Genomic DNA, 22,392 nt, shown 5'->3' with positions numbered 1-22,392 from the left:
AGGCCCTTTGGCCCAACATGTTTATACTGACCCTCTGAAGAGTAACCCACCCAGACCCATTCCCCTACCCTACTACTCTACAATAAATGCAACAGAGGATCCATCTAATCTTTCTTCGCACAAACTTTGAAGTCTTTCTTTCACCTGAACAAAGCAGTGAGGGAAGGTTAGGCTGTTTTGTCCATCTAGAATCATAGAATCCTGACAGTGTGAAAACAGGCCGTTCAGGCCAAACAAGTCCACACCGACCCTCCCAAGTGAATCCCACACAAACTCATTCCCCTACATTTCCCCCTGACTAATGTACCAAGCCTGCAAAACCTTTAGACTGTGGGAGGAAACCAGAGCACCCAAAGAAAATCCATGCACACACAGGGAGAATGCACAAACTCCACACAGACAGTCATCTGAGGCTGGAATCAAACCTGGGTCCCTGGTGCTGTGAGGCAGTGGTGCTAAGCACTGAGCTACCATGCCATCCCTTGGAACCTAAGTTCACGGAACGTGATATGTTTAAAGAACAACGCTTGTGGATGGCACAGTGGTTAGCACAGCTGCCTCACGGTGCCAGGGACCCAGGCTCGATTCCAGCCTCAGCGACTGTCTGTTTGGGGAGTTTGCACATTCTCCCCGTGTCTGCGTGGTTTTCCTCCGGGTGCTCCGGTTTCTCCCGCAGTCCAAAGATGTGCAGGTCAGGGTGGAATAGCAGTGGTTTGGCTCAGTGCAGACTTGATGGACCCAATGCCCTCTTTCCACACTATAATGGGGGTCTCGGGTGGGTTTTCGGGCGCTGCGAAATTTCCAGGAAGTGGCAGGGCTTTTCTGAATGTCAAAGCCACACCCGTGCTTCCAATCCTCTTCCCCCCACAGTCTTTCTGTCTGTTATTGAAGGCAGTATCTGTTGGCAGCAGCCACCCCGATCAACTGCACTGGCCTCTGGAGCTTCCCGTAGGTAGACCTCCAATATTGTGCCTATGGGCACCGTGCATCGTGGGTATTTGACATACCTCAGTGAGTCAGCATTTTCAACACTGGCGTCCATAGGGAGGGAGAGCTCGTGGGTGGCCTTCTCATCAGTTACTCCCTGAGCCAAAAGGATGTGCACACGCTGGCAATCATACGTTTCCCACTAACCCTGTGTCATGATCTGATCCGTTGTTCGTGAAGAGTTGGAAATAGTTGAGGTGAGCAGGTTTCGAAACCGTGTCTGCGTTTACAGTCAAGGACAGTGTATTTTTTTTTCCCAGTGGATTTGAAACACTAAAGCTTTTGGTCCCTCTTTAGCTTGTTGTGTGCACTAAGTGCAGACCAAAGGTAGGCAGAAGTGGGTACTGCAGATTAGAGTCAAGAGTAGAGTGGTGCTGGAAAGGCACAGCAGGTCAGGCAGCATCCGAGGAGCAGCAAAATCAGGAATAGTCCTGATGAAGGGCTTTTGCCCAAAATGTCGATTTTCCTGCTCCTCGGATGCTGCCTGACCTGCTGTGCTTTTCCAGCACCACTCTGACCTTCATGCAGGCCAAAGATATGCAGGTTAGGGTGGATTGGCCATGTATCCAGGAATGTACAGGCAAGGAAATGCAGGGTTACATGGGTAGGGGAAGAGGTGGGTTTGGGCATGGGATGTTGTTGAGAGGGTCGTCCTGGACTCGATGGGCTGAATGTGAAGATCTGAACCCCTCCCCCAACCTCCTCTCTTGGTTGGGGGTGGGGGGGTTCTCTCTGTTCCACGCTCAGTCAATAAACAGTAGCCATTCGGTCTGGTTCTGTAAGATTTCACACTTTATTCAATCTCGGCTGGGCTCAGTAACACAGAGGTTAAACACTTCCATGTTCCTTGGAGAAACTGCGCATATGGCTTAAGACAAAGACATTTTTATAATTTTTTTTGAGAGAAGTACAGGGCATCATTCCAGAGCATTCACACAATTACCAATCAATTTTAATAAAATGGCTTTACTGACAGCAACTTAGCCCAAAGATATTTCCTGGGAACCAACCTTACTTTTCACATCCTCGCCCCCCCCCCCCCTCCCATCTTGCGAAAATAGTCTCTGCACCTGAACTTGTAAGGTCAGTTAGGATGGCCAATAATGTCTTATCCAGTCTAGTTATTTCTTCACTGTAAAGGAAGCATTGTCTGTTAATCTTTGTTGAGACAGACTATGGCAGAGTCAAAAGCCATTTTATGCAGCCTTAAGCAGAATTGTCAATTTGCAGCCTAGAAGCCATTTTGTTATGTTACTTGCATTAAGAAGCCATTTTGTTGCTGCCTGTGTTCGTAAGAGCATGTATTAAATGGGTTGTTCCTGACTACAAGTAGTTACTGCAGCCTGTATTCGGATTTCAGATCCTCAAATGTAGTGATTCTATGTAGCAAACCTCTGTCATAAGGCCGTGACTGTCATAAATGCAAGAAAATGTGATGTTTGTAAGCGATCAATTCAACTGAGAAGAGTGCGTGTGCTGTCGAGCTGTTTGTCTCTTTGAAGTGTGCCTTGATACTGAAAACATTGGGAACCAATGTTCTATAATACATTATCAAGTATGATTACATGAACATAATGTGAAGCAACAATGTTATCTCTTTCTCAGAGCTGTTTAATTGCGTTCAGAAATACTGTCTGCACATTTGCTCACATTAATTTGACCTATAAGTGATATCTAGCTTGTACAGGGCTCTGACACTTGTCCTGTACTCTTGCAGCAAGAAGTGTGCTGTATCCTTAAACTGTTGCAAAAGTTCCTGTTTATATTTTTAAATTCTGGTTTGGCTCACACAATGACGTGCTTCTAATATTTCCATTTCAGGCCTTACAGGTCTGCACCACAGCAATTTGGCATTTTCTGTCGCAGCCTTGGTTACTGCTGGCGTCACACTGATCACTGCTGGTGCATCCTGTTTGGATAGAAAGACAAGCATGAACAAGGACATAACAAAACGTGAGTGAAAATTGTTCTTGCATATTTTTGTGTTGAAGGTTCAAAACTTAGAACTTAACACCGCAGGTCCTGCAACACCTTGAAAAATGATGCCCGTGCCCTGTTCAATATCGAACCCCCATTCTGAGAATCGATCCTTTGATTGGGTGAACATTCTCTGCTCGAGTACTATTGATGTCAGTTTGCATATTTTTCCAGGGCGCCAGTTTATTCGAGAGAAGATGCAGCATTTGTTGAAGGCTGCCCCAGTGTTATCGTTTATCTTCTTTTCCATTGCGTGCGCATGTTGGATGCTGAATACAGGTATCGTATGATCGCTCCCTCATACTTTTCTCATTTCTTAGCAACTGCATTTCCAGCGTTCTTCAGACACACAGGATGGTAGGGCACACGGTGGTCACCAGCTAAAAGGTTGCCAGGGTTTGGTTGGGGGGGGGGGGGGGGAGATGGGAGAACCTACCTACAACGTCGCTGGGCTGTTCCACAGCAATTTAACACCGGGAGCGGTGTTAATGGCCCTTAGGGCAAGACTTCTGCTCTTGTTTCAGGAGGATGTCCTGCCTCAGACAGCAGTTGTCCAATTCAGTCACCGGCAGCTCCATTCTAGAACAGAGTCCGGACTCCAGGCAGTCCATGAGGAAGAGGAGCCCAAGGAGTCTGGATTGACTGGTAACTCCAGGGTATCACCAGTACAGACCCCAGTGAGAGAGAGGTGGGAGGGGGAGATTTGAGAGACTGGGCTGAGGGTAAAAGGGGGCTGTAGGATTTTGAGGGGCACCTGTGGTACACCTGTGTCCCCTGCAGCCCTTACAGTAAAGCTACTGCAGAGCATGGGCCTTCCCGTGGGTAAACAAAGTTGGCAGAGATGGGCCGAGGCTCCTTAGTGACCGCCAGACCAACGGCAACGAGGGAAGAAAGCCATTTGATGCCAGACAGGGGTCAGGTTCCAGATAGGCACCAAGCTGGCTTCAAAGCAGAAAACAGAAGTGGTTAAGAGGATGGCACATGGCTCAGTGGTTAGCACTGCTGCCTCACAGCACCAAGGACCCGAGTTTGATTCCGTCCTCGGGAAGTCTGTGTGGAGTTTGCGTGTTCTCCCCGTGTCTGCGTGGGTTTCCTCCCTCAGTCCAAAGATGTGCACGTTAGGTGGATTGGTCATGCTAAATTGCCCACAGTGTTCAGGGATGTGCAGGCTTACGTCAGTTAGCCATGGGAAACGCGGGTTACAGGGATAGAGTGGGGGGACTGGATGGGTTGCTGTCCGACTGTCGCTGGTGACACAGTGGAGCCAGTGGCATTTTCCCACACAGTAAGGATTCTGTGTTTCCAAGAACAGTGACAGAGTCTAGCTGAAAGCGGAAAATGATGGAGGGCCGTGTTCTGACAGCACTGCACACTGCCATTTTAACTGAGAGCCTTGAGAGGACGGTTTGTGGGTGGGATGAAGTGTCTTCGTGATCATCTTCTATATTTGCATCTAATGTTGGGAGCTGCAATTTCTGTAAAGATGCTTTTTGACTTTTTTGGTTCACTTTTTGCTTGAAGTGCATTCTGAATACGAGGAAAGCTCACCAGCCCTTGAGCTTACTCAAGAAAAGGAGACTTACTGTTACTCCCTTTGAGATGTGGCATTCTTGCATTTGTCCTGATGAGTGCAGGATGAAACAGCTCAATGGCATGTACTTTGTTTAATTATTCATTCATAGGACGAGTGTATCACTGGCCAGGCCAGCGTTTATTGCCCATCCCTAATTGACCAGAGGGCTGTTAAGAGACTGCGGGTCTGGAGTCACATGTAGACCAGACTGGGTAAGGCTGGCAGTTACCTTCCCTAAAGGACATTAGTGAATGAGATAGGATTTTTTTCCCCTGACAATTGACCTCATTAGAGTGTTAATTCCAAATATTTGTGGAATTCAAATTCCACCATCTGTGGCAGCGGATTCGAACCCTGGACCCAGAACATCGCCTGGGTCTCTGGATTAACAGTCCAACGATAATACCACTAGGCCATTGCCTCCCCTATTCCTCAGGAGTGTTCAAGTTCTGTACTACCAAGCATCTGATCTTCTTAGGAAATGGGCTCCTTTTACCTTTAGCTGAGAGGGAGTAAGGGACCTTGGCTCTCCATCTCGCTGGAAAGATAGTTCTTTCCTTCATGAAGTGCTGTCTCAGTGCTTTGCTGAATTGGAGCTTACCTTATTTAGATTAGATTGGATTAGATTACCAACAGTGTGGAAACAGGCCCTTCGGCCCAACAAGTCCACACCGACCCTCCGAAGAGTAACCCACCCAGACACTTTTCCCACTGACTTACGCACCTAACACTTTAGTATGGCAATTTAGTATGGCCAGTTCACCTGACCCCGCACATCTTTGGACTGTGGGAGGAAACCGGAGCATCCGGAGGAAACCCACGCAGACACGGGGAGAATGTGCAGGGGATTATGTGCTCAGCTGTCTGAAATGGAGCTTCACTCTCAGACCTTCTGACCTTGGGTTATTATTCCTGCGAAACACCAAGGCTGGCTGTACCACACGTCCATGAGGCAGGCTGCCTGATTTTCACTAACTGAAATGGATGGAGAAAGGACTGCGCTCCAACAGGAATGTGCCCCTACCCCCATCCAGCTTTCCTGGGCTCGGTGCTCCCGAGCAATCCAGATTCAGGAAGAGGAAGTCTTCCCCGCGCATTGCTTCACCAGTTGCATTCAGACAGGTCGGGGTTTGTTTGGTTGTCCATGTGTGTGTTGTTTATCTCCCCCCCCCCCCCCCCCCTCCCCAATGTTGCTCTCTGACTCTTCCTGTTTCCTTTGTTCACAGTTTGCCTGGACAAGTCCCTAGTGGCTCCAATCATCACAAATTCTATTCCGTTTGTTGACGTAATAGAACAGGCAGGTAGGTGCTTCATTGTAAAGTCGGAGCCGGCAAATGGTTTCTGAAAGCAACAACCCACGAAGAATCGTGCAATTCGAAGAAGCCAGTCACAGCCGTGGGGTTTAAGAGTCGAGAGTGTGGCGCTGGAAAAGCGCAGCCAGTCAGGCAGCATCCGAGAAGCGGGAGCAGGAGACTCTCCTGCTCCTCGGACGCTGCCTGGCCTGCTGCGCTTTTCCAGCGCCACGCACTCGCCTCTGATCTCCAGCATCTGCAGTCCTCACCCTCTCTCCCAGCCGTAGGTTTAACTTGCTGTTGAATGAAGAGGGAGATCGTCAGGAAATCCTTGACTTTGAGAACTGTTCCAGCAAGCTATACTTTTTTTTTAAAAGAAAGCTTCCATTCAAAAGATCATCGCGTCGCTGGCCAGTGTGGCACTTACCTTCTGTGTGAAGGTCGAATTGAGCTGGCTTTTTGAACCACTGCATCCCGTTCACTGGAGCTGGTGCGGTTCTGTTCTCCTCGAAGCAGGGACCATCGCATCATCTCAGGGAGAAAATAAAGCATTGCGATCCTGCTTAGGATTACTCTAGCAACACACCGATTTAAAGGGCCACGTGCCTGCCTTCTCTTCTTTGAAGAGCTAAAATTAGCCCCTGATTGGGCCCTGTAACAGAAAGGAAGTGAGCACTGCAGATGCTAGAGATCAGAGTCAGAGAGTGGGGCGCTGGAAAAGCACAGCCGGTCAGGCAGCATCCGAGGAGCAGCAGAATCGACGATTCGAGCATTCCTTATGCTAGAAATGTTGACTTTTCCAGCGCCCCTCTATTTGACACTGTATCAGAAACGCAAATGAACAATTAAAGGAAACTTGCAAAAGACGAACTGGAAACTTAGGAACTCTAAATAATGTTGACCGCGATGGGTGATGGGCCCCAATCCCGCTCGGTGCCCACTGGTCTCAAAAACGCTCCTCGTGCTCCGTCTTCATGGACTCCTGAACGTGGACATTAACAGTAAAAGAGGGGCAGTCAGTCCAGCATGGTGACCTCTTCCAGGGTCTACTGCCTGGACGGGTTATATATTTACACTCTGATCTTTGGCCTCTCGATTTCCCACGACCTCCCGACAAGAGTGCCTGTAGATCAGGAGCGTGGGGCTGAAATTCATCCAGAAACTCGGGAGCAGCCCCTTCCCAAAAATTAAGGAGGGGATTGCAATTGCAACATTCAACGTAAATGTGAACAACCTTTTCCCCCCACCCCAGGCCACAAATACTACACATGGCCTAGCAACCAGTGTACTTATTGCTGACTGTATTCTTTTTTTGTAAGAATCCAACAGTCTGTAAGTTAATAATTGCCTGAAGTTAAGTCTAATTTTCATAGCTATCCCTTTGTTGTCCTATGTGTAACTTTGTGCATCTTTTGTTCTTTCAGCAGGGCACTTGGGAATCACTGGAATTCTGTTTGCGTTTTTGATTCTCCATCTCGCAGTGATACTTTCAAATTGTTGCTTCATCAGTGACAAACACATATTGAGTAAGATCATCGCGAACAAAGGTAAGTTAATAATTGTCGTTATTAATCTCAGTCTTAACAACACCTTTCCTTCAACTGAATGAAATTTTCATCAGCAAACTCTGCTCCATTCAGATAGTCCCATTAATTTTATGCCACTACACCGCACCTAATGCCCTGTGATTTGAATGCCCTTTGAGCCCTATCATCCTATTGCAGCTGGATGCTATCTCTCCCACATCATTAAGCGTGTTGGTGATATCTCTATGGCTGTGTTACCCCACAGATAATTTTAATCAACCCATGACTGAGGCAGTGAGCTTTCATAAACTTCACTTTTATTCTCGCTCTGTTTTCAAGATGCAGTCGTTTTGCTTGGGAGTGAGGTGTGGCAGGACAGCCACAGTTTATGCGACTGTCACTCATTTTACTCTAACATAGAGTCATAGAGATGTACAGCATGGAAACAGACCCTTCGGTCCAACCCGTCCATGCTGACCAGATATCCCAACCCAATCTACTCCCACCTGCCAGCACCCGGCCCATATCCCCCCAAACCCTTCCTATTCATATACCCATCCAAATGCCTCTTAAATGTTGCAACTGTACCAGCCTCCACCACATCCTCTGGCAACTCATTCCATACATGTTCCACTTTCAGTGTGAAAAGGTTGCCCCTTAGGTCCCTTTTATATCTTGCCCCTCTCACCCGAAACCTATGCCCTCTAGTTCTGGACGAGAGGAAGAGACTTTGCCTATTTACCCTATCCATGCCCCTCATGCTTTTATAAACCTCTATAAGGTCACCCCTCAGCCTCCGCGCTCCAGGGAAAACAGCCCCAGCCACAACATGGCCTGTTGAATGGTGGAGGAGATTCAAGGGGATGGCTGGGTTACACAATAAACAGGGTAACTGTCCAAAGGACATTAGTCAATGTGTGTCTTGGTGGGACTGGTGTTATCCTTTATGTTTTCTGACTGCCCACACTGATTTTCACATCCTTACTGTGATTCACTGTCTAAAGCTACACAGATTACTCAACAGCCTTGTTATTGTTTCTCCTCTCCAGGGCCTCCATGGTCTTGCTGGTTTATTCTGCACTTTTATTAATGTTATCCCAAGTATATTTGGCCTATTGTTGAACAGCTTTACGTGCTCGCACTTGCCTTTCCAGGAAGTGACGTGTTAATAGCTGGTTATTCACTGGTGATTAATTTCTTTTGCTTTAAATGTACATCCTGACCCACTAAAATAAAACTAAGAACTAAGAATCCTTGTAAATCTTTTCTGAACTCTTTCAAGATTCACAACATCTTTCGGATAGGAAGGAGACCAGAATTGCACGCAATATTCCAACAGTGGCCTAACCAATGTCCTGTACAGCTGCAACATGACCTCCCAACTCCTCTACTCAATACTCTGACCAATAAAGGAAAGCATACCAAACGCCTTCTTCACTATCCTATCTGGGGCCAGGCAATGTGCAGGTGCAGCAAACTGGAGATGTAAACCAATTAGAGTCCCTCTGAGATGTTTGGGAAGCCCTTTCTCTCATTAGTTGGGTCAGCATGTTGCTGGCCTGTCTCTGATGAGACAGGCTGCTAAACCCGCTGATTGAACGGGTGAAATCTTGCTGTTGGATAAAACGTCTGTTTCCAACATGCAGATATTCCCAGGGTTGGAGATTCATCACAAAGAGTCCAAAGGGATGGGTGGAGTTGATATATCAACAGCCCCTGAGATAACCTGTCACTGGAAGAGGTCTCCGTCTCCATAAATGATGTTTGAGGTAAATACGCAAGCAGAATCTGTCCAGAGTGGAAGGGGGCCATTCAGCCCATCGAGTCCAGACTGAATCTCCAAAGGTCATCCAGCCAGACCCACCCCATCCCTGTAACCTCACATTTCCCATGGGATGACCACCTAGCCTGCGCAATCCCACACACCATGGGACAATTTGGCATGGCCAATCCACCAAAGCTACATATCTTTGGACTGTGCCAGGAAACCGGAGCGCCTGGAGAAAACCCATAGGGAGAATGTGCAAATTCCACATAGAAAGTTGCCCAAGGCTGGAATCAAACCCAGGTCCCTGGCGCTGTAAGGCAGCAGTGCTAACCACTGAGCCACCAGAAGTGAAGTAAGATCAGAGTGGAAATCTAGAGTTAAGATGTGGTTCATCATCACAGAATTATTGAATTATTACAGTGCAGAGGAAGCTATTCAGTCCGTCATACCTACACCAGCTCTGTTATCCAGCCTGTATTATCCAGTGCTAACTTCCTGCCTTTTCCCCATATCCTTGCATACCATTGCAATTGATTATTGCTATAATAAGCTCATACGATATAGTAGCATTTGTAGGCCATTTCAGTCATAGAGGCATACAGCACAGAAACTGCCTGTTCAGTCCAATTTGTCCATGGCAAACGTAATCCCAAACTATTGAGTAACCCAAACAAATCCAGCCTCAGTCCTGATGAAGGGCTTTTTGCCCGAAACGTTGACTTTCCTGCTCCTCGGATGCTGCTTGACCTGCTGTGCTTTTCCAACACCACTCTAACCTTGACTCGAATCTCCAGCATCTGCAATACCCACTTCTGCCTATAATCCCAAACTTGACTAGTCCCAGCTGCCTGCTCCTGGCCCAAATCCCTCCCAACTTTTCCTGCTCATGTACTTTGTGGAAAAGGGTGGTGCTGGAAAAGTTCAGCAGGTTAGGAAGCATCCGACGAGCAGGAGCGTCGAAGTTTTGGGGATCGGCTCTTCATCAGGAATCACATTCCCAATGAAGGGATTATGCTGAAAACGTGGCCTCTCCTGCTTCTCGGATGCTGCCTGACCTGCTGTGGCTTTTCCAGCGCCACCATTTTCCGACTCGGATTCTCCAGCATTTGCAGTCTTCACTTTCTCCGATAGATGTACTTATCCAAATACATTTTAAATGTAACTGTGCCTATGCCCACCACTTCCTGAGGAAGTTGATTCCACAACGAACCACGCTCTGTGTAAAATATTTACCCCTCATGTAGCTGTCCTCTCAGCTTGAACTCTGTCCCCTGTGCGTCAAATCTGTTCTGTCGTTCAGTGAGATCGTGGCTGATCTTCAACTCCACTTTCCTGCCTCGTCGCCATAACCCTCGATCCTCTTCATAATTAGAATAATGAATTCGTGTGAGAGGAAGAACCCGCAAGAGTAATATTATTACCTTTAAATCACAATCTGAGAGACTGGTGACAAGTTGGAATCGGGTGGAAACAGTAGGTTTTTAAAGCTCAGCTCTGGCTTTCCAACTTGACTCGGTTTTAAATAATGTTCCAGAGCTTGGTTTGTGGATGATGGGATGAGGTGGTTCAGTGGTTGTCTTCTGGTGAATTAGACTGAACAGCGCTGTGCACTGCCAACTGGCTGATTAAACTCGCATTTCTTCACAACTTCAGGCAGTACGTAGTCAATTGTGAACCCTTTGAAGAACAGTGGTCAAATTATATACAACTGGCCCGACAAGCATCATACATAGTTTCTTGAAAGTGGCGCACAGGTAGACAGGGTGGTGAAGAAGACGTTTGGCTTGCTTGCTTTCATTGGTGAGAGCATTGAGTATAGGAGTTGGGATTGGACAGGATATTAGGGAGGCCACTTTTGCAGTACTGCATCCAGTTCTGGTCGCCCTGCTGTAAGAAGGGTATAGTTAAATTGGAAAGGGTGGACAACCAATTTACAAGGACGTCACTGGGACTGGAAGGTTTCAGTTATAAGGAGAGGCTGGATAGACCGGGATTTGTTTCCGTGGAGCACAGGAGGTTGAGGGATGTCCTTATAAAGGATTACAACATCATGGGGTCCATAAATCAGGTGAATAGCAAAGGTCTTTTCCCCAGGGTGGGGAGATTCAAACCAAGAGGACGTACGTTTAAAGTGAGAGGGAAAAGATTAGAAAATGGACCTGAGGGGCAACTTTTCCACGCAGAGCGTGGTGCCCATGTGGAATGAGCTGCCAAAGGAAGTGGTGGAGGCTGGTACAATTACAGCATTTAAAAGGCATCTGGGTGGATACATGAATAGGAAGAGCTGAGAGGGATATGGGCCACAGGTAGGCAAATGGGACTAATTAATATGGGAAACCTGGTGGGTATGGAAGAGTCAGACTGAAGGGTCTGTTTGCATGCTGTGTGACTCCAAGTAAATGATTGTGGTGATATTTGAGAGACAAACATTGCCGGGATAGCAGCAAGTTCACCTGCTCTTCTTGAAGAAACACCACGTATTACATTCAAATGAGTCCTGATGTGGAGGTACCGGTGTTGGGTGAGGATGGACAAAGTTTAAAATCACACAACATCAGGTTATAGTCCAACAGGTTTATTTGCTACCGCACAACCACCTGATGAAGGAGCGTCGCTCCGAAAGCTAGTGCTTCCAAATAAACCTGTTGGACTATAACCTGGGGTTGTGTGATTTTTAAATTTATTCAAATGAATAGAAGCAAGGGACTTCAGACGATCATCTCATCCTAAAGACAGCATCTCTGACAGGATAGTGTTCCTGCGGTACTGCACTGAAATGCTTGCCTCGATTACATGCTCCATCTCTGGAGCTGGGCTTGAACATATGTTTTTGGGTTTAATGTTCCTCTTGTTGCAATTGTTTGATCCTCATGGCACATAAAGAGATGTACAACATGGAAACAGACCCTTCGGTCCAACTCATCCATGCCGACCGGATATCCTAACCTGCTCTCGTCTCATTTGCCAGCACTTGGCCTATATCCCTCTAAACCCTTCCTCTTCATTTACCCATCCAGATGCCTTTTAAATGCTTTAATTGTACCAGCCTGCACCACTTCCTCTGGCAGCTCATTCCATACCATCTGCATGAAAATGTTGCCCCTTAGGTCTCCTTCATATCCTTCCCCTTTCACCCTAAACCTATGCCCTCTAGTTCTGGACTCCCCCACCCAGGGAAAAAAAACCTTGTCTATTTATCCTATCCGTGCCCCTCATGATTTTCTAAACCTCTATAAGGTCACCCCTCAGCCTCCGATGCACCAGGGAAAACAGCTCCAGCCTATTCAGCCTCTCCCTATCACAGAAGAGCTGGCGCTTAGCACACACCAATGGGGGGGGAGGCCCCTGATTTATCATATGGGCTGTGTCATATGCTTGCTCCTTCCTGTTGGATTTTATGCGATTCACACACTGAAATGATCCAATCATCACCGTGACGGGAACAGTAAATTCTCCCCTGTGCTTTCCTTGACCAGTTGTAGTACTCCGGGGCGCAGTTGTAAACGGATAGGATCTGTGTGTGTATGTTTCTGTCTCCATGATTCTTTTCTTCCTCCTGTTCCCAGTTTGCCAAGGTATTCTGAATGTCAGCACAGTGTGTGGGCCAAGTATCCTCATCAGAGAAATCATGAAGCAAGCCGGTGAGTGTGGACTGATAAAACCAATGAGTACAACATCCCGTCAGGAGTTGTGTCTTTAGGAGTTATTGAAGTTTTCACTGAAGCCCATTGAACTAGTGTCATCTGCTCTTTGCTCAATCAATTAAATCTATTGCCCTTACTGAATGTGGCCATTTCTCACAGTTGCCCATCAAGATGCAATGGCAAGGTATTTCCATGCCATGTGACAAGGTATTTCCATGCCATGTGACAAGGTATTTCCATGCTTTATAAGTTCTTCTAAACTTTCCCTTCATGTTTGAGTGACTTTTCTTCAACACATCCATCCTAGCACAAGGCAAACAGAGACAGCATGTGAATTCCCAGAAACATGGTATTCCAACCAGAACTCTATCAACAAACACCTTGACTTGGACCCCATTTCCCACCATCTGAGAAAAAGTGCAAGAAATGATGTCACCACATGACATGATGTCACCAAAGGAAATGACATCATCAACCCTAGGGAACTCAAACATATAAATAGAAAGCGGGCTACACCACCGGTGCTTCATTCGGAGGCTCACTGAAGATGTTACCTATTACGTTGACGAAATGTCTGAAAATGAACCTTTCAGTTCAGTGAGCAAACCTACATCCATAACTTTTCTTCACATTGAAAACCCGCATTCATCGAAGGAAACATTTTCTGTATTCATTCTGTCATCTCCTTAGAATGTGTACAATCTTTCTCATCAGTGATTCCCAGTGGCCCATTCCTTGATACCTAATGGCCTTTAGCTTCTTAAGAGATTTTCTTCTAATCCCTTCATCAGTTTATTTACATACTTGTGAAGGATCCCACCTTATACTCTAACCTACTTTCATTCAATTAATTCGGCCCAAGTCTTATACGACTGAATCTAGCTGGCTTTAACACGTTGTGATTATCTGCCTTTCATTGTCCTTCTAATCTGTGATCACTTTCTCACAATGCATGTCACATCAGCCGATTTCTGACCACGTGTGAGACATTTTTTATCATTTGATGTTGAGGCATGTCTGAAATGTGTAGGTTTGGGGACTGAAGACACTGAGCAGAGGGTGACAGGCTTGGCTTTCCACTCTCTCGATAATCACAGCTCTATGTCATGTCATCATCGACACCAAGCAATAGGCGGGGGGTGGGGGGGGGGAGGGTTGGTGCAGGGAATGAGGAGTTCAGGTGATTAAATTCCCTACAGCATGGAAACAGGCCCTTTGGCCCAAAAAGTCCACACTGACCCTCCGAAGAGTAACCCACCGAGACCCATGGGCAATTTAGCATGGCCAATTCACCCTAACCGATACATCTTTAGATTGTGAGAGGAAACCAGAGCACCCGGAGGAAACCCACGCAGAGAGAACGTGCCAATCCACACAGTCCACCTGAAGCTGGAATCGAACCTGGGTCCATGGTGCTGTGAGACAGCAGTGCTAACCACTGAGCCACCGAGCTGCCCTGGAGGCATGGTTAATTCTGTCATCAAAGAAGCAAAAAACTCAGATTGAATGTAAGGTTGGATGAGGTAAGAGAGCAGTAAGGCCACTCAATCTGGAGGCAACCATTTGACAGTAGTCCCCTTCTACACGAAGAATTGAAGGCCTCTTAACTCCTGTGTACTCTTGGCCAGTTCAATCGGGGGGATGCCTGAGATTAAGTTGTCACCTTGGGTCCAGGCTGGGTGCCTGGTCAGAAGGGTCCTGAGTAGGGTAAACATTTCAATGTAATACTCTCTCCTTCAGCCAAAGAAAAGGAAAACACTCATCTTAACCCACTAGGGGTTTGTGGACACCAATGTATTTGAAGGCTAGGAACTCAATATAGATCAAAATCCTGGAACTCCCTCCCTAACGGCCACCCTACATCAGAAGGACTGCAGTGGCTCAAGGAGGCAGCTCACCACCAACTTCTCCTGGGGCAACTAGGGACAGACGATAAATGCTTACCCAGCCCCATGAGAGAATAAACAATAAACTGTCATCAGATTTAACATAAGCTTAATATTTCAAGTCATTGTACTGTGGTGATTTATGTTGTTTATTTTTTAAGACATTAATTATTAACCTTTCTATTAGCGTAATTTCATCAACTAAATACAACTCTAAATCTCTACTGAGGTGGACAGTGCACCTTCATTTAACTGTTTTCTAAGTGTTCCAGGGAATGCCAGGTGCAATGAATTCTGTTCACTCCGACAGTTAACTGAGGGAGAATGAAACAAACTTTAGACAAATTGACCCTCGCCTCCATTCAAATAGCAGAGAATGGATTGCTGTTGTAGAGACTTTCCTCATCAGTGTCCACTGTCGGGCTGATTCCTGAAAGCAACCAAACACAGGTTCAGCTACGGGCTGGCCCAGAACCCAATTCCATTGAACAGACAGAAACAGCGGCAGCACCCACCTGGATTTAAAATGGACACTTCCAGCCAGAACACATTTGCACTGACACTCTGGAAAGAAAGTTCTGAAGTTGAACGTCTACCTGGTTACTACTGGCTACACATTCCCACTCATTAGGAGTCAGTGATTGACTGGTCATGAACAGACCTCCTGCTTCATTGGTGTCAGATTTGTTTGTAATGAAGACAGCACGCGTGATCCTCCTGCTGAGGTGAAGCTTTCCCATCTCCATGAAGAAAACGTTGGTTGATTTCCGGAGATATTCTCACTCTGGTACTTTCCTCGGAGGGCTACTTCATACATTCCAAATCCCTTTGTTTCCTTATTTGGCTTTTATTTGAAAACAAATTTTGAACGTGACCCATTACGAATGATGGGAAATATCGTCAGCTGAATGTTTTGGCTTCAATTTTCACCTTATGCATCCTAGGTGTCAACTCTGGGAACTTCAAAGGATAGAAAATAAGAGCTTGATTAGGCCATTCAGCCCATCAAACCTGCCCGACCAGTCACAGAGTCATAGAGATGTACAGCACAGAACCAGACCCTTCGGTCCAACCCGTCCATGCCGACCAGATATCCCAACCCAATCTAGTCCCACCTGCCAGCACCCGGCCCATATTCCTCCAAACCCTTCCATTCATATACGCATCCAGATGCCTTTTAAATGTTGTAATTGTACCAGCCTCCACCACATCCTCTTGCAACTCATTCCATACACGTACCACCCTCTGCGTGAAAAGGTTGCCCCTTAGGTCTCTTTTATATCTTTCCCCTCTCACCCTAAACCTATGCCCTCTAGTTCTGGACTCCTCGACCCCAGGGAAAAAACTTTGTCTATTTATCCTATCCATGCCCCCCATGATTTTATAAACCTCTATAAGGTCATCTCTCAGTCTCCGACACTCTAGGGAAAACAGCCCCAGCCTATTCAACCTTTCCCTATGGCTCAGCAACACAATCATAATTGATTCTCTGTCTCAATAAATCACCTCCATGCTCTCCCTTAATATTGTAAGTCAAGCAAACAGTACATTACTCACAAATGGGACTAGATTGGGTTGGGATATCTGGTCAGCATGGATGAGTTGAACTGAAAGGTCTGTTTCCGTGCTGTACATCTCTATGACTCGACTCAAATAATGAAACATTCTCACATATCAAAAATAGCAGGTGTGCTTAAAGGGCCTGGCTTTAATTTATACCCCTATCCTCTATACTGCTCAGTCCTGAGGCTCCCATGGCTGTGTTTGCCAGTGGCATTTTGTGTTTGTATATTTTTAAAAATTCTTCCTATCCTAACCTAACTACTTCCCTTGAATGGAAATAAATAAGAAATGAATCTTGTGGTTGTTGCTCACTCGGATAACTGAAACTTATTACTTTATTCTAATCCTAGTTTGAGATTGATGTGGGATTGACCTATGCTAACTCATGTCACACCTAACATTTTCCCAAACAGTGTATTGAAATTTCTAATGACCTGAGCGTTGCAAGAATTTATTGTGTTTATTCTGAATAGATTCCATCAGCTTCCCAACTAATTTCCTGATTGGAACTTCAATTCTAATTGATCTGTGTTCACAGATAGCGATTGTGGTTCAACAACCATTCTACAATCAACAATAATTCCGACTGTGGTGATGACATTGATTAATCTTGTTGTTGTTGTGACCTTTTTACCTCTTACAATAAGTAAGTAATGAAGTTGGTTCAGATTTATTATAGTGAACATACAGTTGTTGTGAGCAGAATTCTTGACTGGGTTTCCCTCTTTGCCGTCTCCTGATGACCATCTGCAGTGCAGATTGGAACATCCCAAACTCCTCATAGAATCCCTACAGTGTGGGAGCAGGCCATTCAGCCCATCGAGCTCACACCCTGTACCCCTGCACTTCCCATGGCTAACGCACCTAGCCTGCATATCCGTGGACATTACGGGCAATTTAGCACGGCCAATCCACTTAACCCGCACATCTTTGGACTGTGGGAGGAAACCGGAGCGCCCGGAGGAAACCCGCGCAGATGCGGGGAGAATGTGCAAACTCCACACAGACAGTTGCCCGAGGCTGGAATCAAACCCAGGTCCCTGGTGCTGTGAGGCAGTAGTGCTAACTACCATGCTGCCCTGGCCCATGACCGTCCACCTAATTGATTAGAAACAGATATGAGCTGAGAATGTGGCATTTACTGAAGTTGCCTCGTTTGTGTCCGGAAGATTGGATAATCTTTGTCAAGGCTGTTCAGTCATTTTGTGTTCACTGCCATCTTGTGAACTGTAGTTCTCTCTCCTCATTGGTACTGTTAGTTTTGTCTTTAAGCAATGCGTTTACCTTAACCGCACAATAGTAATGTCTACTCTGCCTTAAACAGATCGAGTGAAGTCACCATAGCCCTTGTGCACCATATGGCTGCACTATCATGAGAGAGATGACTGGTGGTGATGTAACCTGAGGGTCTCCACATCTCAGGTGAGGGGAGAGCGGTTGGGAGGGAGAGTCCTTCGTGGTAACCTCAGCCAGTGTGGGAATCGACCCCCTGTTGTTGGTGTTAGCCAACTGAACCAACCGACACCACCAGATCTGAGGATGAGTCACTGGATCTGAAGTGGTGACTCTCCTCTCTCTCTCTCTCTGTCTCCCCACTGTCACTGCCTGACCTGCTGAGTTTTTTCCAGCAATTTCTGTTTTTGTTTCTGATTTCCAGTATCCGCAGTCCTTTCAGATTTAAAACCTTTGCTTAGTTAATCTTTACATCAATATAATTTATTGTGTATTCACGTCAACAGGTAGCGAATGGGTAAAACAACTGACTGGAACTCCTGCAAGTACCGGTTTCGGAGATTCTGATCAGCATCAATATACTGTAAGTATTAAACTCCAGTAGCAGTGACCAGTTTGACAGGCAACTCTGCTCTGAATCTTTCATAAATGTGGTGCAAGTGGAAGATTCCCTTTTATTTTGCCATTTGCTCAGAGGGTGGGAAAAGCTGGAGTTACTACTGAGCTCATCGGGAAGAGAGGCGTTTGATCCGAGGGGTGTACAGATTACGAGAGTTATCCCTCTTAAATTATCCTCTCCATTAAGTGTTTAAAAGGGGAATTAATCAAATCCTTGAGGCAAAGTATAAACAGGTAAGTTTACATACAAGCTTTGAATGCCAGGAAAGTGGGAACATGTTGCCAATTTTCCTTTCCCGATTGCAGCAAATGATGTCTCGCAAATGATACAAGTGGAGGAAAAGGTGAGATGCTTTGAAATGCTGCATTAAAACACCTGTATTGTAATATGGTCCTCAGTCAACATGTTTCTTAATGTTAGATGGGGCAAACATTACACCTCCTTACAACGTAACCGTGACAAATCAATCTGGTTGAGATCTCCAAGGGATAAAAACTTGGCTTTTAAAAAGAGTCAAACAAAATTCACATGAAGAAGTTGGACTAATAACCGATTATACATTTTTTTTGTGTACGTTTAAATTTTTTTAAAAAGGTGTTCACGGACATTAAATAAATTTACTTTTGACTTTCTGTAGAAGGTGAAGGAAACACCCTCAAGTCCAGGAGCACAGCCATCGCCGAACGAGTGACTTAAATCTGGGATAACTGCAAAAGAACACTTTAAACCTTGGTGCATTACTACGATCAACATACTACCTGAAATGTCGACTGTAAATACTGAGAAATTGATTTGCTTGCGGCTCGTTGCAGGAAGGAAATCTGTATATTTCCTTGGTCTGATCTAAACATGACTCCAGACTGAGTCTGGGCAATGTGATGTTATCATGTCATCAATAAAATAAGCATGGACTGCAGCGAAAGCCTAAATTTCAAGGGCTCTAAGGATATTTTAAATTGCTAATTCTTGTTTGAACTTGTTTTATACTTTTTTTGATACTTTATATCTGTGCTTGTGTGTGTGCTTGCTGTTGGAACTTTTTCTCTGGGTCAAATAGGTAATAAAATTCTTCATTCTTTCACTCAGGAAGAGCTTAGAATGTGCTCGTTTATTTTGATGTCGTAAATTACGTTGTAATTTTAGTCTGGTATAGGTTTGTGCTGAAATGGATTTAAAATCTATGTCGTGGCCGACTGAAGGAGTTAAAAAGAAGGCGAGGTCATTCACCCTTGCTCGCCTGTTTGAAGCTAAGTATAAACGATTGGTTATTCTGGTTAGAAACACTGGGTAGGCCATTCAACCCATCGTGCCCACCTCACTGTACCACTCAGATCATCACTAATAATCTGTGTCAGTGCCACTTGGCTGCATTATCTTTATATCCTTGATGCTATTAGCCTCCAGAAATTCATCAACTTCTGTCCTAAACACGCTCAATGATCAATCTTCCACAGGGGTTAGACAATTACAAAGATTCTCCAGCCTTAGAATGAAGAGATTTCTCCTCATCTAAGTCTCAAACAGATTATCCCATTGTTATGATCTCCTTTGCTGTTGTGATGACCAGTCAGGGAAAACATCTGTCGAGTACGATGAGAATTCTGTAAGTTTTATTGAGATTGCCTTACATTCTCTGAAACCCGATGGAATACCAAATCCAATTTCTTGTCTCAAAAGGCAATCCCGTTTTCTCGGGATTGGTTTGGTCAGCCTCTGTTGCGCCCCTGTTCCTCTTTGACTTTGATATCCTTCCTTCGATAAGGAGACGCATACTGTAAGGAATAGTCCAGATGCATTCTCATTAAGGCTATTGGAATGCTATCCTTTATTCCGAGGGGAATGAAACTTAAAGGTAAGGATGAGGGTAGAGAGGAGGAGCGAGTAGAACAGAGATGGTAAAGGTATGCAAAACAAAACATCTTGGTCAAAGGCACCAAGGTCTCCTCAATCCACAGGCAGCAGCCCTGCATCCACTGATCTCCGACCCGTGCCTGCCCGTCCATATCAACGTGGTACATCGCCAAACCATTGACAATACACTTCTGCACTGTCTTGCTGCACTTTGGGGCTCACTGGCACCTATTATTACAAAGCTCCAGCAAGGATACTGTGTGCTCAGGACAGGTAAGTGGACTGGACTCGACTACATCTGACATTTGTTTGGGTGTCTGCTCAGTTTGTTCACCTAGATGCTCCCTTCATTCCTGCATTGCTTTGCGTTGGAGCGCAGGCATAAAGCCGGGTAGTTGGTCACTGCCTGTCAGGTAGTCACCAGTCACCACGTGGCAAACACATGACGCATAATTCCACCAAATGCTCACCGGGGCTCAAAGTCAGATGGGAGTGGCCCTCAGTGATGGCAAGGGAGACATCCTTTAGTCAGAGGGCCCCAAAACATCAAGCAAGTCAAGGGTGGCCTGTGATATCAATCCAGAGGATTGGGGATGGTCAGACACCTGTTCTGGTGGTCAGAGCAACAATCCTCTCCATTTCAGTCTCAAGGAGGCAAAACTCAGTGTGGAAGAACTGACCAACATGGACGCAAAACTGCCATTTTGTCACAAAGCGATTTTTGCAGTAAGATTTCTAGCCTGTTGGTCATAGTGCCGTCTGAGACCTGGCTGAGGCATTTTGCTTCGATAAGCCTGACCCTGCAGCTGCAAGCTGTCTTGGCTCCTCAGTGCCATTAGTTGTTGCTCTCTGTCCCTTATTGGTTATTCGAGCCCAGCTAAACCTGGAGTGTAAGGTAACGTTCAGTTTTGAAGACGTTAAGACATGTAGGTCTGGACAATGTATGGGAACCTTATAACTGTCCCGAGGTTGCGTAATTAATGGGCAGTGGGCTTATATTTTACTATATAACTTGTGAACGCTCTGTATTTCATTGGAATTGCGTTGTTCTTTGTTCTGAGCGAAGATGGCCATGGAATAAAAGCTCAAGGTCTCCTCTCCTGACTGTTTTAAAGGATTCGGCACAAGATTTATTTTTCCCCAAAGTTCAGGCAGCTCACCATGCGTCACGACTCTTTCTAACCTGTTCTGGGCTGCTTTCTCTTGGAATGAGAGAAAAGGAGGAAACGAGTTAAGTAAATGTGGGAGGCACAGTGTTAGTGCTGGTGCGGGTTGGGGAAAGGTGGTGAGTGACTGGGTGGACCGCATTCAGGGTCAGTGGTGTAGCAGGGTCGGGGTGAGTGAGGGAAGATCTGTGTAATGGTGAGAGGGGTACAGCATGGGGCGAGGTGGAAGGCTTGTGCAGTAGTAGGTACAGAGTGAGTGAGGGGTAGCAGAGAGAATATGGGGACACTTAGCCTGGCAGAGTGGGGATGGTTACCTCAGAGTAGACAGCAAATGCCTGATGTTGTGGCCTTCACAAGTGCCCCAGGGGTGGAGGAAATCCCTCCCATGCACATTCCATCTCCCAGCAACTCCAGGTCACTGCCTGCAAAGTGGAACAGTAAACCCCCACCCCCTTAACCAGTCTTGTCCAGGGCAAATATTACAAGTACAGTTCTAGTCTGACTGTGCTTGACCTGGGTGCACAATGGCCCTTGTTTTTGCACGCGTGTCAGGGATCCCAGGGTATCCCAGAGATATCCCAGAAATGCTGAGTAGTTCCAGTTATGTGGAGTGGAAGAATCAGGCTACATTGGACAAGAGAGAAGAAGGGCTTATGCCCGAAACGTCGATTCTCCTGTTCCCTGGATGCTGCCTGACCTGCTGCGCTTTTCCAGCAACACATTTTCTGCTCTGATCTCCAGCATCTGCAGACCTCACTTTCTCCACAAGAGAGAGTTGCCTAAGCTGTGGGATCGGTTGTTTATGAGGTGAGTTCGGGATGAAAATAAACCCTGTCAGGCGAAAGTGAGGAGATGCAGATGCTGGAGATCAGAGTGGTGCTGGAAATGCACAGCATCCAAGGAGCAGGAAAATCGATGTTTCGGGCAGGGGTCCTTCATCAGGAATGAGGCTGGAAGCCTCAGGGGTGCAGAGATAAATAGGAGGATGTGTGGGGCTGGGGAGAAGGGAGCTGAGAATGCAGTCGGTGGATGGAGGTGGGGGTGAAGGTGATAAGGCGGAAGATGAGGCGTTCTTCCTCCAGGCGTCGGGTGGTGAGGTAACATCTCCAGGACACCCAGACCAATCAACCCCACCACACCGTGGCTGAAAATTTCAACTCTCCCTCCCACTCTGCCGAGGACATGCAGGTCCTTGGCCTCCTCCACCGCCACTCCCTCACCACCCTACACCACTATGAAAAAGAATCTTTTATCCCAACTCTCTGCTTTCTGTTAGACAGCCAATCCTCAATCCATGCCAGTAGCTC

The 22,392-nt window shown here is 46.2% G+C and overlaps 1 protein-coding gene across 2 annotated transcripts; it reads left to right on the top strand.

Annotated features, from left to right (window-relative positions):
* Positions 1 to 2,773: 2,773 nt before the first annotated feature.
* LOC122541382 lies at positions 2,774 to 19,166 on the top strand. Of its 2 annotated transcripts, none has more exons than XM_043678106.1 (8): positions 2,774 to 2,940; positions 3,139 to 3,243; positions 5,764 to 5,838; positions 7,257 to 7,376; positions 12,690 to 12,764; positions 16,755 to 16,862; positions 17,956 to 18,032; positions 18,706 to 19,166. In XM_043678106.1, exons 1-8 carry the CDS (start codon positions 2,919 to 2,921, stop codon positions 18,757 to 18,759), a joined length of 636 nt encoding a protein of 211 aa, XP_043534041.1. In that variant the 5' UTR covers positions 2,774 to 2,918; the 3' UTR covers positions 18,760 to 19,166. The 2 variants fall into 2 exon arrangements, with proteins under 2 accessions (XP_043534041.1, XP_043534040.1); XM_043678105.1 differs by having other exon boundaries at positions 2,775 to 2,940; positions 7,254 to 7,376.
* The last annotated feature ends 3,226 nt before the right edge of the window (positions 19,167 to 22,392 follow it).

This window comes from Chiloscyllium plagiosum, chromosome 37, assembly GCF_004010195.1.
Source record: "Chiloscyllium plagiosum isolate BGI_BamShark_2017 chromosome 37, ASM401019v2, whole genome shotgun sequence".
Classification (NCBI taxonomy): domain Eukaryota; kingdom Metazoa; phylum Chordata; class Chondrichthyes; order Orectolobiformes; family Hemiscylliidae; genus Chiloscyllium; species Chiloscyllium plagiosum.
This window is presented reverse-complemented; position numbering and strand designations above follow the sequence as displayed.

Bases quoted from the DNA above. Each gene is read 5' to 3' on its own strand.
- LOC122541382 (XM_043678105.1), top strand. From the start codon at position 2,919: ATGAACAAGGACATAACAAAAC. The intron at 7,377-12,689 runs GTAAGTTAATAA...TCCTGTTCCCAG, and splicing joins TAAGATCATCGCGAACAAAG to TTTGCCAAGGTATTCTGAAT. The intron at 12,765-16,754 runs GTGAGTGTGGAC...CTGTGTTCACAG, and splicing joins AGAAATCATGAAGCAAGCCG to ATAGCGATTGTGGTTCAACA.